Genomic DNA, 15,173 nt, shown 5'->3' with positions numbered 1-15,173 from the left:
CTGAGGGTGGGAGTGACACTGGGAAGACTGGGGCCGGAGAAACTGGGTGACTCTGGTGTGGCTGAGAAGGACAAGGACCTTGAAGACCTGTGACATCTCTCTTAAAGGCCCAGAAGCTTGAGTGCAGGAATATTTAGGAAATGGCAAGTTAGCAATTTCCTCGCTGAATGACGCTCATGTGAAAGGGCAGAGGTTCACAGGGATGGAAGGTAAGCGAGACTTCCACAATGATAAAGGACCTCTTCAGTGCCTTGCTAATGTGAAATACGGCAGAACATTATGAAGTTTTAGAACCTGTAAAGCACACAGAGGCTGCAGGTGGCAATGACGGAGAACAGCAGTGGGCTGTTGTTGGGCTGCCCAACTTCACCCTTGGAGAACAGATGGAGAACAGGCTGGGGCTCTTACAGAAGGGGCTTGGGGAGCAGATGGGCTCACATTCAGCCAAAGAAGAATGGTCAGAACCGGATGGGGAAAAAAGGGAGAAGGCGATCCAAGCCATCGGGGCAGCAGAAGCAGTGATGAGGTGGCAGAATAAACCTGTATGTCATGGAGAACATCACCATCTGATTGAGGGGTTAGGAGGGGACATGTGAATGACTTTAAGGATATTACCCGGATAGGTAAGTCAGAGGCCAGGCTCTAGACCTGCCCTGTCCAATAGAGTGGCCACCAGGCACATGTGACCACTTAAATTAAAATTAAGTAAAATTAAGTAAAATTCAAAATTCAGTTCGTCAGTCCTATTAACCACATTTCAAGTTCTCAAGAGCCACATATGACACCATTTTTCTATTTTTGCAGAATGTGTGATTGCGCAGCACTGGTCTAGAGGGTTCTGAATGCCCATATAAGCCATCTCCCTACCCTGCTTAGAAGGTCCCCGGTGCCCACAGGCCCAGCCCTGGTCAGTCCCTGAGCTAATCGCTACCATGGAGGTCAAGGAGGGAAAGACATTCCTTGAAGCCTTGGACCCACCAGTTCTACAGGGCCTGGAATTCGCCCTGTCTTGTTTCTGCCTCCATTTCCTACTGAGCACATCACTTCCTTCTCCAACCTGCACTCCGGCCTGAAACCAAGCCTATCTGCCGCGGCCTGACTCCCTCCCTATCCTTTGGACTGCTGGTCCCTGTTCAAACAAAGGTCATCCAGAAGCCTGATTCTTGACGCCTGCATGACCCTGGAACTACCTTGGCGAGGTTTCCCACCTGGGTGGACCACCCTTGTGAATCTCACTGATGGCCCAGAATGAGCCCAGCCAGACTCCTCCCCACCCTGGTGGCCACTCCCCTCAGGCCTCCTCATACTCCAGCCTGGTCACATTCTTCCTGGCTTCCCCCTTCACTGTGGTCCCACCTGAGTGTCGACACCACTGTAGATGTTTGTAGATTTTTGAGCAGAAAAGGAAGGGACGTGATGCAAATGATGTTTGAGAAATATTTGTCAGCTGTGACACACAGAATGGCTTGGAGTGGGTGGAGACTGGAAGAAGAACACAGGCATGTTGGCTGTGGATGAAACTAGTAAAGGAAACAAAGCCTTGAGCTAGAGAAGTAAGTTAGGAACAGACAGGATGAAATACCGTTGATTCTTTCTCCTTAGAATCTCTTCATTTCTCCTAGCCAGTTGTGACATCTTAAAGCCTGATGCAAGTAGAATCAAGAGTAATACCGCTTGGGGCTTCCCTGGTGGCGCAGTGGTTGGGAGTCTGCCTGCCGATGCAGGGGACACGGGTTCGTGCCCCGGTCCGGGAAGATCCCACATGCCGCGGAGCGGCTGGGCCCGTGAGCCATGGCCGCTGAGCCTGCGCGTCCGGAGCCTGTGCTCCGCAACGGGAGAGGCCACAACAGTGAGAGGCCCGCGTACGGCAAAAAAAAAAAAAAAAAAAAAAAAAGAGTAATACCGCTTGGTTTAAATCATGAAGCGAGAAAAATGGAAAAACACAGGAGGGTCTGCTATAGCAGTACTCTCAGTAACCTGAAGGCCAGGGTGCTCTAATTTGGAACATGAAATGAGGCATTTAAGACCTGACCTCTCTGTGCTGTGACCACACACAGCACACTCCTCCTCCCAAAATCTACAGAACCTACCCTGGGCCCACAAGAGCCAAAGACCAAAGTTGTTGAACCTGCTGAATGAAATGAACAGTTCTGTTTTCTAGAGTCTAGAACTCTGTATTGGACTCTCGTCTTTGGTTTGGGTTCTTAAGGGTTCAAGTGTCTAAGGAAATTTTCATGAAATCAGTACCTAGTTCCAGCTCTAAGTCTACCGATTATAAACTCTGGGTTTGAATGATCTTTCAGCTCTAGGAGGAGGCTGAATATCAATTAATCATCCTGGCTCTGCCTTGATGGAATGTGACTTTAAATAGCTCTTGGAGATGGTGTCCTTATGAACCATGTCAGAGAATCAAACTCTGTCAAGTAGGATGCAGGGAGAGATGTGCAGCCAGAAATATACAAAATCCCAATCTGTGGGCCTCTTTCTGGGAACTTGCGAGCACTGCTTCCTTTTTAAGCATTACATTTGAATAATTCTTCACATTTGATTCTTTATGATTTCAAAGCTCTTCCTTGTACCTGACTTCATGTGATCCTCACAACCCCAAAATGTAGCAGACCAGGCATCACTGTCCCCTGACAAGACAGATGAGCACATCAGATACGCTCATTAGATTAGCCAACTTCCGGGGAGTAGTCAATACGAGGCTAGTCGAGAAGGGAGCCAGGACTAAAATCAGGTTCCTGGCTCCAGTCTCATGCTCTTTTATTAGACTATCTTGTGCACATATTCAGTTCATAACATGCTCGCCTTAGCTAACGCAGGTTAACAGCTTTTTCACATCAAGCGATTAAACAATACTAATGAGACAGGCTGGGACCTGGGACCCTTTACTGCAGCACTTGCCCCTGGACAAATGTCTTCTTGAGCAACAAAATACAAAGAAACTATAAAGGACTAAAAATAACTGCATGCATGTCCAGTTGGGGCAAAGTATGAACAACAAGATACAAAAAGGCCAAAACCCAACTGCCACTTATGAGGTGCCGGGAGCAAAAGCAGGGTACTGCGCATGATCCGTGCCCGCGACACCGCCAAGGGGGTGGGCGGACCACCTAAGCCACGCCTCCCGCCTGACCCAGCAATCCTCCCCTACCCTCAGCCCATATGACGGACCAGCTCACCCCCCCTCACGGAGCGAGCGTGGGTACCTATTACTTGTTCTCGCTCTCTCCTGCTGCGGCAGGAGTCCCAATAAAGCCTTGCTTGCATTCCTCGTCTGGCCTCTTATCAATTTCTATTGATTAAAGAGTCCAAGAACCCAGGTCGGTAACACTAATAAGACCAGAGGTTAGTCAGCTTTGTCTGTAAAGGGCCAGAGAGTAAATATCTTAGGCTTTGGGGCCATTCAATCTCTATTACAACTAGTCGTCTCTGCCATTGTAGCACAAAGGCAGCCGTAGGCAATACGTAAACAAATGAGCTTGACTGTGTTCCAATAAAACCACATTTACAAAAAAAGCAGCGGGTCATATTTGGCCTATTGGGCTATAGTTTGCCAACCCTTAATATAGACCAACGGCGGTGGGGTAGGGGGGTGGTACTGGGGACCTACTTCTTCCTCAGTCCTGTTGACTCCTCTGTGGAGGGAGCCCTTTCGGCCTTACCCTTGTGGTCTCTCCCCACCCTGGGGTGAGTTTTGAAGGAAAAACTGGCCATGCATGTGTTTCCCTAACTCTTCCTGACGAGTTTCCTGAGGAGATGCACATGCTTCTCCAGGAACCTACTCTGCCCCACAGGATGGGAAGCTGCCCTGGCCAAGGCTCTGCGTGGGGACAAGTCTGTCTATTAATAGGGTTCGATATAAGAAACATTCTTGCTTTCACATAGGAACCACATTCTCTAAAACCGGCTTCCTCAGTAATCAGAGTAGTAGTTGAATCTCCAAATACCTGAGTCTTCTGTTTTCTTTCTCAGCTGACTCAGAACTTGGGCAGGGAAGTGAGAGGTTATTTATTAGGTCCCTCAGAGCCCTCTGCCTAGACATCAACGCATGACACTTTGATTAAGTGGGGAGGGGCAGGCTCCGGCTTACCTCTGCGGCTCAGAGCAGTGCATGTACCACGCGGTCTCTCCTTGTCCCAGGGCGCCAGCCTGCACCGCCGAGCTGGAGCAGATGCCCAGTCGGTACGCTGGGCAGTCTGTGACAGTGGTTTCCCAGTAGTGCTGGCCACAGGCAGGCAGCTCCTCACCCAGCACTGATGGGATTCTGCAGGCAAAGTTGATCAGGAATTGCCAGGCTTTGTCTCATAAACACCAACATTCATAAATGTGTACACAGTTTAAGCAGGATTCTATCCTCGGAAACTGCTGGAGTTTGACTAAAGACATTCATTGTTCATTGTGCCCCCGACGTGACCTGATGGCCACAGAATTCCCCAAACCCTCAACATGCATTTAACACATTTCTACTGCCACACTCAACACACATGTATTACACATAGCGTCTCTTGGAGGGACTGGGAACCTGGAAATTAGAATAATGGCAGGATAAAAAGAAATGGCACAATCTCTGCTTTCAAAGAGGAGATATAAGGGAGGCAGGTGGAGAATTCCAAGAGAGCATGACTTGCAAAGTTTTCTTCCAAAACTTGCACATACACAAAAAGGAGTCTCTAAAACCTTCTCTCACAATGGGTTCCAGTGTCTGCTGACTTTCCTGGGCACAGAGACCGAAAACGGTGCTGCTCCTGAAGAGCAAGCTGTCTGGGGAGGCCAGAGCAGAGCGGAGTTCCACCTGGATGAACCAGGTGTAATGCTTGTGCTCCTCAGAGGCTTGTGGTCAACAGTCTTTGGGACTCTGGCCTCTTTAGATGGTAGCAGGTACACCTGAGAGGTTGTCGAAAGGTCTCTTTTTGTCTCACCTCAGCTATTTTTGTAACAGACACGGTGAAGTGAACCAAAGCACTTTCCACTGCGGATGGGTGACCTTGTTTGCATGAATTGCTCAATTTTGCTTTGAAATGGCTGAGACAGCAAGGAAGCATTTTTAATTTAAGCAGTATTAATATTCAGTCAGCACCCTCTCCCTCTCCCCCTTAACAGATGAGAAAGTGATTAATGCAAAGGAATGTACTTCATTTTCTCGTGTCTTTACCCAACAACCTCATTTCAGAGAGGGGGCTACTGATGGGCCCTTGCTCTCTGGAGCAAAGCCCAGCTGCCTGATATTTATGAGTTAATTTTCAGGTTAATAATAAATAAGTAAAATTCTATCAAATACATTAGTTATTATCTATGAACTCTTACCAACCTCCAATCTATTTCTTTTCTCTTTGATTTTTTTGAGAAATCCAAAAGAGACAGAAAAGCCCAATCTATTTCTTAAATCTTTTTTTCCCCTGAATTCACTCATTTGTACATGCTTAGCATCTCCAGTGTTCTGGGTCCCAGGCTAGATTCCGGAGATTAAAGATGCGGAAGAAGAGGCTGTTGCTTGAGGACTAGTCAAAATAGAGTATCTGACCAACGACTCCACAAGTGCTCAGACCTTTTTGCGGATAAGATCAAGGGTGCCAGGGCCCAGAAAAGGCTTGGTCATTTCCAGGAGCAGGTAACACCTGAGCTGAGCCACAGACAGATGAATAGCAGACTGAGAGGAAAACAGCACAAGTCGCCGTTGGTGGGCTCAGGGCTATACTGTGAGAGCACCCTGGGCGCATCAGTGCCAACAGCAGTGTGTTTCACATGCTTTTCACGTACTTTCTCCCATTTGACCATTTTGACCCTCAAAATAACCACGAGAGAGTGCAGGCAAATTGCAGAGCAATCTCCCCACCGTGCCCTCAGCTTTTGGATTTCTTTACTTTGCTGCTTCCTTTTGTGGGAGCTTCTGGGGGATGTGGTGGTGGGGGGGGGGAGGGCAAGATCCTGAAAGTCCTGCATGTGGCCAGAACCAGAAACTCAACAAAATGTCATTCTCCTCTATTCCTTTTCAAGTGGATAGATTCAAAATCTGGTTTGCTGTTGAAATAATAGAAGAATTAACCCAGGCTCTTTTTTCATTGAACCAGAGATAATGCCTTAGAACAGCCTATGTGTTAAACAAAACCATCTGTGCTTATATTTCCAATAAAAATACTGACACTTGCTCCAAGTTTGAATGATCTCTGTCACTTTTCCCCTAGTAATGAACCATAACTGAACTGTATGTGTGCGTACCAATTTATGCTCAATGTCACACATACCAGGCATGTGCACTAAACCAACAATGTGCTCAGGTGAGGCCACACTGAGGTGACACCCTCAGAAGACTCTCCTGCGGAGGCATCTCGTGCTTTCTTCTTCTACTTACTCTGTCAGCCGTCTCCTCTCAGCGAAGCTGATCTCTGTTCCATCTGAGGAAATCTGCAGAGCGGGATGAGCCGTTTCCCTCAGCAGGAGAAATCTCGTTCCTATTGTAGTTAGAAAATAGGATTATAACATTACTGCAATGTCGAGCGCTATCCCTGGGCCAAGCCCCGCATTTCAGATCGTAGTCTCCCTTGCTTCTAACATCAAAATCCTCTGCTCAGTGTTTTCAGATCCACAGCAAAATTTCTTCCGTGATAAGGACTAGTGAACATCAGTGGCTGGTCACCTCACCCGGTGTGCTTCTCCTGTACTAGCGCTCACTCTATTATGCAAAGTATGCTCCCTGCACCAGCAGCACCTACCTACCTCACCTGGAAACTAGTTAGAAATGCAGAATCTCGGGCCTGCCCCAGACCTCCTGAACCACAATCGGTATTTTAACAAGCTCCTTGGGAGATTCACGCGCACATTAAAGTTTGAAGATGCAATGGTCTATCTAACCTCCAGGAGTGGTTCTAACAGTGGACAGTACAGGCACCATTTGGGACTGCAGGGAACACACTTCTGGACAGACAGCCCTCATGCCCTCTCTTTATAAACATCAGGCTGGCCCTAACCACATCACACCCAAGGTGCGTGCACAAGTTTTTGCTGGTTAAGCAAATCACGTAATGTGCCACCCTCAATCTTGCCATCTTTGGGTCTAGCATAAGATAATAAAATGATCACTCTTCCATTCCTCATTTCTTTTCACAATAATTGAGAACAGCCAAGCATTTTTTTGTTGGCACCATCAAGGGTATTTTCCCCAAAATGCCCTTGAACAGTTTCATCACTTTTTTGAGTTGCTCACTCATTCATTCATTCAACAAACATTAATGGGCACAAACCATGTGCTAGGCATGGAAAATAAACAGAAGAATAAGACTAGAAGCTTGTTCATAGAGTTCACAGTGTAATAAAATAAGAATATCCTCATCCCACTCTTCCCCCAACACACACACACTCAAAACATACCCACAAACGATAGCACATTGTGAACCAAACAAGGATCATCTGAGGAGATTTAAAACACTTGTCAGAGCCCATATCCAGGTAAATTAGACCAGGCTCTCCAGGAGTGGGCTCCCCACATCAGTATTTTCTTAAGCACCTGGACTGATTGCTAATGGATGGCCAAAGTTGAGAATGTCTTAAACCAGAAAAACAAAAGAAACACCTTGACCTTTGGCCAATCTTGGGTCCTCATGCCAAAAACCTAGCCCTGCCAGCAGGTTGGGGGCGTGAAGTGGCCCTCTAGGATGTCTTCTCTGGGTGGTGGAAGGGAAGGAATGGGAATGCTTGGAAATAGTTCTCTGTGTGCAAAGGAGAAGGTACCTCTGGTGGAAATGAGGGCAGCTTCACTCTGTTCACTTGTCCCAAATGCACTGATGGCTTTCACGTAGAAAAAGTAATTGTCATTGGGTTGGAGGTTAACTTTCAGTTGGAGTCCTTTAATTCCAGAGAAAGATCTGAATATGAAGGGAAAATAATAATTTTAAATATAACCCTATATGCTAAACAACTCATCATATTTCAATCCTGTAGTGAATGAACATCTTTTATTCACAACAAATCACTTATTTTTCCCTTTTTATGACCACCGAGTTAGCAAGCCAGATTTTATAAAATGGCCATTGTCCACTAAATTTACTTTATCAAATCATTTCTACCTTGATCAACTTTTGTCCAATATTGTGACTTCCAGAATGCTCTTTGGAATAGAGCCAACCAAACTTTTTTTTTTTAATTCAGAAAATAGACTAATTTTGTGGTTATTGAGTCCCCAAGGATATGTTGTTTTCTCTATCAAATTTTGGCTGAGAGGGCACTTGTGGATTAAGATGATATTAAACCAATCTGTAATGCAAAAGACACCATCTCATTAACAGATCCTGAATAGTGGAAAACTTAAGGTGAGTGTTGATTTTGTACATGGTCATCATGCCAAAGCCAGCCAACTTATAGAAACTGAAGATCTCTAAAGAAGACAATACCCTTTAGAGCAAACTTAATCCTGGAGAGAAAAGAGAATTCTAACTGCCAAATACAATCCCCAAAGCTGCTGTTCCTAAACCTCCCATTTACATTAAAAGAAAAGTGCTGGTTGTGGTATCTAAATGGCAGCAGGCTTGGCAAGAACACTGTAACAGCCCAACCATTTAAGCACAAATGGACCTGTTGGATTTGAAGATGGAGCTCTGAACTTGCCAATGAGCTGGAATAATTTTTGTGCCTCTTTTCCATTCTCTTTTATCTGCTTGATATCGCGTCCTAGAGCATTTATACAAATAAAGTATACAAGTGCTCTTTCTTTTAGCCTCCATTTGGAGAGGCATTGGAGAGAGTTACAAGTTAGGCTCCTTGCTAATAAAAGAAGTCCTAATCTGAGTACTAAAGAATCAGAATCCTGTTCCTGTTAGATGTGCATTGGATACTAGTCATTGAAAACAATAGTACAATAGCCTTCAAGTTCATTCTCAGAGGGAGATGCGGGGTTTTTTTATCTGTTTGTTCCCTTTGTTTGTTTTTTATTTTCTTTGTGTTTGTTTTATTATTAATGAAGGTACCACGAAATCATTAGAATCAAAGAGTGGCCACTGTTCATTCTCAGACTGATTTTTGTTTTCAGGTTATTTCTACTTCTGTTGACTTACTTCATTCTCAGTACCTACCTTAGAGAATACCATGGAGAACCAGGAGAAGGAAAAAGTATCATTGACCCAAAAAACAGATGAACTTAGACTTTTTAGAAGCAGAAAATCTGTACAGAGTAACAATCCCTCCCCCATCAAAGCCCCATGTCTAAAAGCACAGAAAACTCACAGTGTGTTCCTCAGCAGGAAGGGGCAGGGAGGGGAGAAGCCTGGGTCTATTTGTATATTTGCTATTTAGTGCCTGCATCTGGTAAAGGTCAGTACAAACTCCCCAAACCTTATTGGTTGTTATTTCAGAACCTACCACCTGAGCAGGTCCTCACAGAGTACTATCTTTAGATGCATGGAGAATGCATGGATTGAGCCACACGTCCACTGACAACTAATAATGCTTCAATTTATTAACAAAAAAACCAGGTCCTATGACTGAGAATGCAATTCCCAACTAATACCTAGATTGTTATTCTGGGGTAGATGTATTTCTGATCTTATTTGCATTGATGACTGAAGAGATGTTTTCAATGTACATTAATTATAACAAGCTTATTGTCTCAATAAGCACACTCAGATCTGAACTGAATTTCAGACTTCATCCACTCATCAAATAAATACTTATTGATCACGTATCATGTGCCCAGGCCCTGTCCCTGCTTGAGGTGTAAGTGACAAGGAGAGGTGAGGAAATTTCATCTCTAGAAACTGGATAGAACATATGGGTTTCATTTTGTGATAATGCAGGTGTTAAATGCCAAGGATGCTGTTTTTTGGGTAAGTTTTGCTCTTAAATTTTATGCAGTCTGTCAAGGAGGAAATTCCATATATATAGTCAATTGTATGCTAAGTCTTATTAGTCATTTAAAGAATAAAAGTTTACATGGTACAGAAGCCAATATATGGGATAAGATCTGCTTTCAGTGCGCGAACATGTCATGCAGACGTGACAAATATGCCTAATGCCCTCGCTGACTCTATAAAAGCACCAGGCATGAAAATGAAAGTAATATGAAATATGGTAGGGCTTTATTGTTTATAAGTTGCTGTCTTATGCTCAAGCACCAAGAACAAAGCAAAAAAGCTCAGCTACGAATGGTTCATTTCCACGTCTGTTTATTGTCTGACCTCACTTGAATGTCATAAAAGCCTTCATGTCAGCTGTCCCTGCTGTTTAGCCAAATGAAAGCTTCAAAAATTTTGGAATTTGAAATCTGAAGAGTGGCACTCTTCCATAGATTATATTTTTTACTTCAAAACCAAAAACTTGTCATAATTGCAACTGAAACCACATGAGTTATAGTAAGTTTTGCATAGTTTGGAGTAGAATTCAAATCCACAGAATATCCAAACTGAAGTAAGTGATTAGACAGCAAATGGAACCACAGCAAGTTGTTGATGCTTAGGTAAGAAGAGATTTCAGCCTTATCAATAATGTGACTAACCTGACGATGTTAGAAGTCTAGAGCCAGTAATAAAATTCAAAAGGCAATAAGAAATTTGACTCAAAGGGTCTCACTTTGGGTCCTAAGTGTGGGATCCTCCCTACAAGTATCATAGTGCAATGGAAAGGGAAGGCTTTATATGTGGAGGTTCCGGGAATGTGAGGACAAGGAAGCATCTAGGAACCCTGACAGAGCAAATTAGCTGATTGCTGGTAGGGCATAAGCATGCTGTGGGGTTTGATCACAGAGCTCTGCACCCAGCAGGTCTTCAAAGGACTTTCGGCTTGCTCATTGGTAGGACAAAGGACATTTGTTAAACTCCAATGTTGTAAGGCAGAGAGAAATGATTCAAAGGAGACCCCTTGTCTCCTCAGAAGTCTGAAGGGCTGCCATGTAAATGAGAGTGGTCTCCTCTTCTGCTGTTTCAGAAGGAAACGAGTGGAAGCCCCCAGGAGGCTGACGTTTGTCCAATATAACAAAGACCTCTCTAGCCTGAGCCTTTTCCTTCTTTAATTTTTGCAAGGAATGACGGAAAAGTTTGCCATAACTAACCATAGACAATGAGGCAAGAATTATTGATATTTCACATGGGAATTGAAAAGGATCTTTATGAAGAAAAAAAACATTAGGGACTTAATGCTTAACGGGAAAATACTAAAAGCATTCCCATTAAGTCAGAGAGACAGACATGAGGTTAAAAAAAATTGGGAGGTAGGAGGTAAAATTATTACCATTTGCAGATGATATGACTGCTATCTAGAAAACCTAAGAAAATCAGACAAAAAACTCAGAATTTAGTGGAAGAGCTAGATGTGAAACTAATATAAGAAATCAAAACCGTTCATATACAAAAAACAACTAGATAGAAGATAAAGCAAAAGAAAGATCTTATTTAGAATAGTGGCAAACATAACAAAAGTATATAAGATTTATATGAAAAATATTTTTGAAAATGGTACTGAAGGAAAGCACACAAAAGACTTGACTAAAAGGAAAGGCATATCAGTTCTTGGGTACAAAAATGCAACATCACAAAAATTTCAATACTCCCTAAATTAATCTATCAATTTAACATGATCTCTAAAAATACCAAATTGTCAGGGGCAGGGGAGTAGAGGTGACTACACAGTCTGATTCTAAAGATCATATGAAAAATAAACTAGTAAATAGCAAAAAAAAAAAAAAAAAGTCATGAAGGGGTAACCTAACCTACATGAATTCTAAAATTATAAAGCTATAATAATAAAAACAGCATGGTACTAGGGCATAAATAGATGGGTCAATGGAATAGATTATAAAGGTGAGGAATAGACCCAAATACATAGGTTCTTTAGTATATAATAGTGGAGGTATTTCAAATCAGAAGGGGGGTTTTCTTGCTGGCACAGAGGGATAGCCATAGTAGAAAAAATAAAGTTGGATTCCCTACTGCGTACTTCCTCCTGAAAGTAGATCTAAACTAACATTAACATTAACAAATACGTATGGAGAGGAGCTTTAAGATGGCAGAAGAGTAAGACGCGGAGATCACCTTCCTCCCCACACATACATCAGAAATACATCTACATGTGGAGCAACTCCTACAGAACACCTACTGAACGCTGGCAGAAGACCTCAGACCTCCCAAAAGGCAAGAAACCCCCCACGTACCTGGGTAGGGCAAAAGAAAAAAGAAAAAACAGAGACAAAAGAATAGGGACGGGACCTGCACCAGTGGGAGGGAGCTGTGAAGGAGGAAAGGTTTCCGCACACTAGGAAGCCCCTTCGCGGGCGGGGACTGCGGGTGGCGGAGGGGGGAAGCTTCGGAGCCGTGGAGGAGAGCGCAGCCACAGGGGTGCGGAGGGCAAAGCGGAGAGATTCCCGCACAGAGGATCCGTGCCAACCAGCCCGAGAGGCTTGTCTGCTCCGCGGGGGCTGGGAGCTGAGGCTCGGGTTCAGAGGTCAGATGGCAGGGAGAGGACTGGGGTTGGCGGCGTGAACACAGCCTACAGGGGGTTAGTGCACCACAGCTAGCCGGTAGGGAGTCTGGGGAAAAGTCTGGACCTGCCGAAGAGGCAAGAGACTTTTTCTTCCCTCTTTGTTTCCTGGTACGCGAGGAGAGGGGATTAAGAGCGCCGCTTAAAAGAGCTCCAGAGACAGGCGCGAGCCGCGACTAACAGCGTGGACCCCAGAGACAGACATGAGATGCTAAGGCTGCTGCTGCCACCACCAAGAAGCCTGTGTGTGAGCACAGGTCACTACCCACACCCCCCTTCCGAAGAGCCTGTGCAGCCCGCCACTGCCAGGGTCCCGGGAACCAGGGACAACTGCCCCGGGAGAACGCACAGCGCGCCTCAGGCTGGTGCAACATCCCTCCGGCCTCTGCCCCCGCAGGCTCGCCCCGCACTCAGTACCCCTCCCTGCCCCCGGCCTGAGTGAGCCAGAGCCCCCTAATCAACTGTTACTTTAACCTTGTCTTGTCTGAGCGAAGAACAGACTCCCTCAAGCGACCTACACGCAGAGGCGGGGCCAAATCCAAAGCTGAGCCCCTGGGAGCTGTGAGAACAAAGAAGAGAAAGGGAAATCTCTCCCAGCAGCCTCAGGAGCTGCGGATTATATCTCCACAATCAATTTGATGTACCCTGCTTCTGCGGAATACCTGAATAGACAACGAATCATCCCAAATGGAGGAGGTGGACTTTGGGAGCAACGGTATATATATATTTTTTCCCCTTTTTCTCTCTTTTTTTTTTTTCCGGTACGCGGGCCTCTCACCACTGTGGCCCCTCCCGTTGTGGAGCAGAGGCTCCAGACGCGCAGGCTCAGTGGCCATGGCTCACGGGCCCAGCCTCCCTGCGGCACGCGGGATCCTCCCGGACATGGGCACGAACCCGCGTTCCCTGCATTGGCAGGCAGACCCCCAACCACTGTGCCACCAGGGAAGCCCCCTTTTTCTCTTTTTGTGAGTGTGTATGTGTATGCTTCTGTGTGTGATTTTGTCTGTATAGCTTTGCTTTTACCATTTGTCCTAGGGTTCTGTCTGTCCGTTTTTTTTGTTGTTTTATTTTAGTATAGTTTTTAGCACTTCTTATCATTGGTGGATTTGTTTTTTGGTTTGATTGCTCTCTTCTTTCTCTCTTTTTTTTTTCTTTTTATATTACTTAAAAATAACTATTTTTTACTTTAATAACTGTATTTTATTTTATCTTCTTCTTTCTTTCTTTCTTTTCTCCCTTTTATTCTGAGCTGTGGGCATGACAGGCTCTTGGTGCTCCAGACAGGAGTCAGGGCTGTGCCTCTGAGGTGGGAGAGCCAAGTTCAGGACACCGGTCCACAAGAGACCTCCCAGCTCCACGTAATATCAAAGGGCGAAAATCTCCCAGAGATCTCCACCTCAACGCCAAGGCCCAGCTCCACTCAACGACCAGCAAGCTACAGTGCTGGACACACTAAGCCAAATAACTAGCAAGACAGGAACACAACCCTACCCATTAGCACAAAGGCTGCCTAAACCCATAATAAGGCCACAGACACCCCAAAACACACCACCAGATGTGGACCTGCCCAGTAGAAAGACAAGATCCAGCCTCATCCACCAGAACACAGGCACTAGTCCCCTCCACCAGGAAGCCTACACAACCCACTGAACCAACCTTAGCCACTGGGAACACACACCAAAAACAACGGGAACTAAGAAACTGCAGCCTGCAAAAATGAGACCCCAAACAGTAAGTTAAGCAAAATGAGAAGACAGAGAAACTCATAGCAGATGAAGGAGCAAGGCAAAAACCCAGAAGACCTAACAAATGAAGAGGAAATAGACATTCTACCTGAAAAAGAATTCAGAATAATGATGGTAAAGATGATTCAAGATCTTAGAAATAGAATGGAGAAAATACAAGAAATGTTTAACAAGGACCTAGAAGAACTAAAGAGCAAACAAACGTGATGAACAACACAATAAATGAAATTAAAAATTCTCTAGAAGGGATCAATAGCAGAATAACTGAGGCAGAAGAACGGATCAGTAACCTGGAAGATAAAATAGTGGAAATAACTACTGCAGAGCAGAATAAAGAAAAAAGAATAAAAAGAATTGAGGACAGTCTCAGAGACCTCTGGGACAACATTAAATGCATTAACATTCGAATTATAGGGGTCCCAGAAAAGAAGAGAAAAAGAAAGGAACTAAGAAAATATTTGAAGAGATTATAGTTGAAAACTTCCCTAATATGGGAAAGGAAATAGTTAATCAAGTCCAGGAAGCACAGAGAGTCCCATAAAGGATAAATCCAAGGAGAAACACGCCAAGACACATATTAATCAAACTATCAAAAATTAAATACAATGAAAAAATATTAAAAGCAGCAAGGGAAAAACAACAAATAACACACAAGGGAATCCCCATAAGGTTAACAGCTGATCTTTAAGCAGAAACTCTGCAAGCCAGAAGGGAGTGGCAGGATATACTTAAAGTGATGAAGGAGAAAAACCTACAACCAAGATTACTCTACCCAGCAAGGGTCTCATTCAGATTTGATGGAGAAATTAAAACCTTTACAGACAAGCAAAAGCTAACAATTCAGCACCACCAAACTAGCTTTACAACAAAGGATAAAGGAACTTCTCTAGGCAGGAAACACAAGAGAAGGAAAACACCTACAATAACAAACCCAAAACAATTAAGAAAATGGTAATAGGAACATAC

The 15,173-nt window shown here is 44.5% G+C and overlaps 1 protein-coding gene across 1 annotated transcript in view; it reads right to left on the bottom strand.

The window, feature by feature from the left end:
• The window catches only part of CMYA5 (cardiomyopathy associated 5), a 107,172-nt gene that overhangs the window by 1,915 nt on the left and 90,084 nt on the right, over positions 1 to 15,173 (bottom strand). Inside the window, exons 10-12 of the mRNA XM_082650105.1 lie at positions 7,732 to 7,865; positions 6,356 to 6,455; positions 4,097 to 4,270 (exon numbers count right to left, since the gene is read on the bottom strand). Coding sequence (XP_082506231.1) covers positions 4,097 to 4,270; positions 6,356 to 6,455; positions 7,732 to 7,865 — 408 coding nt within the window. The remainder of the gene's footprint in view (positions 1 to 4,096; positions 4,271 to 6,355; positions 6,456 to 7,731; positions 7,866 to 15,173) is intronic.

This window comes from Grampus griseus (assembly GCF_964374135.1).
Source record: "Grampus griseus genome assembly, chromosome: 3".
NCBI classification, from domain to species: domain Eukaryota; kingdom Metazoa; phylum Chordata; class Mammalia; order Artiodactyla; family Delphinidae; genus Grampus; species Grampus griseus.
This window is presented reverse-complemented; position numbering and strand designations above follow the sequence as displayed.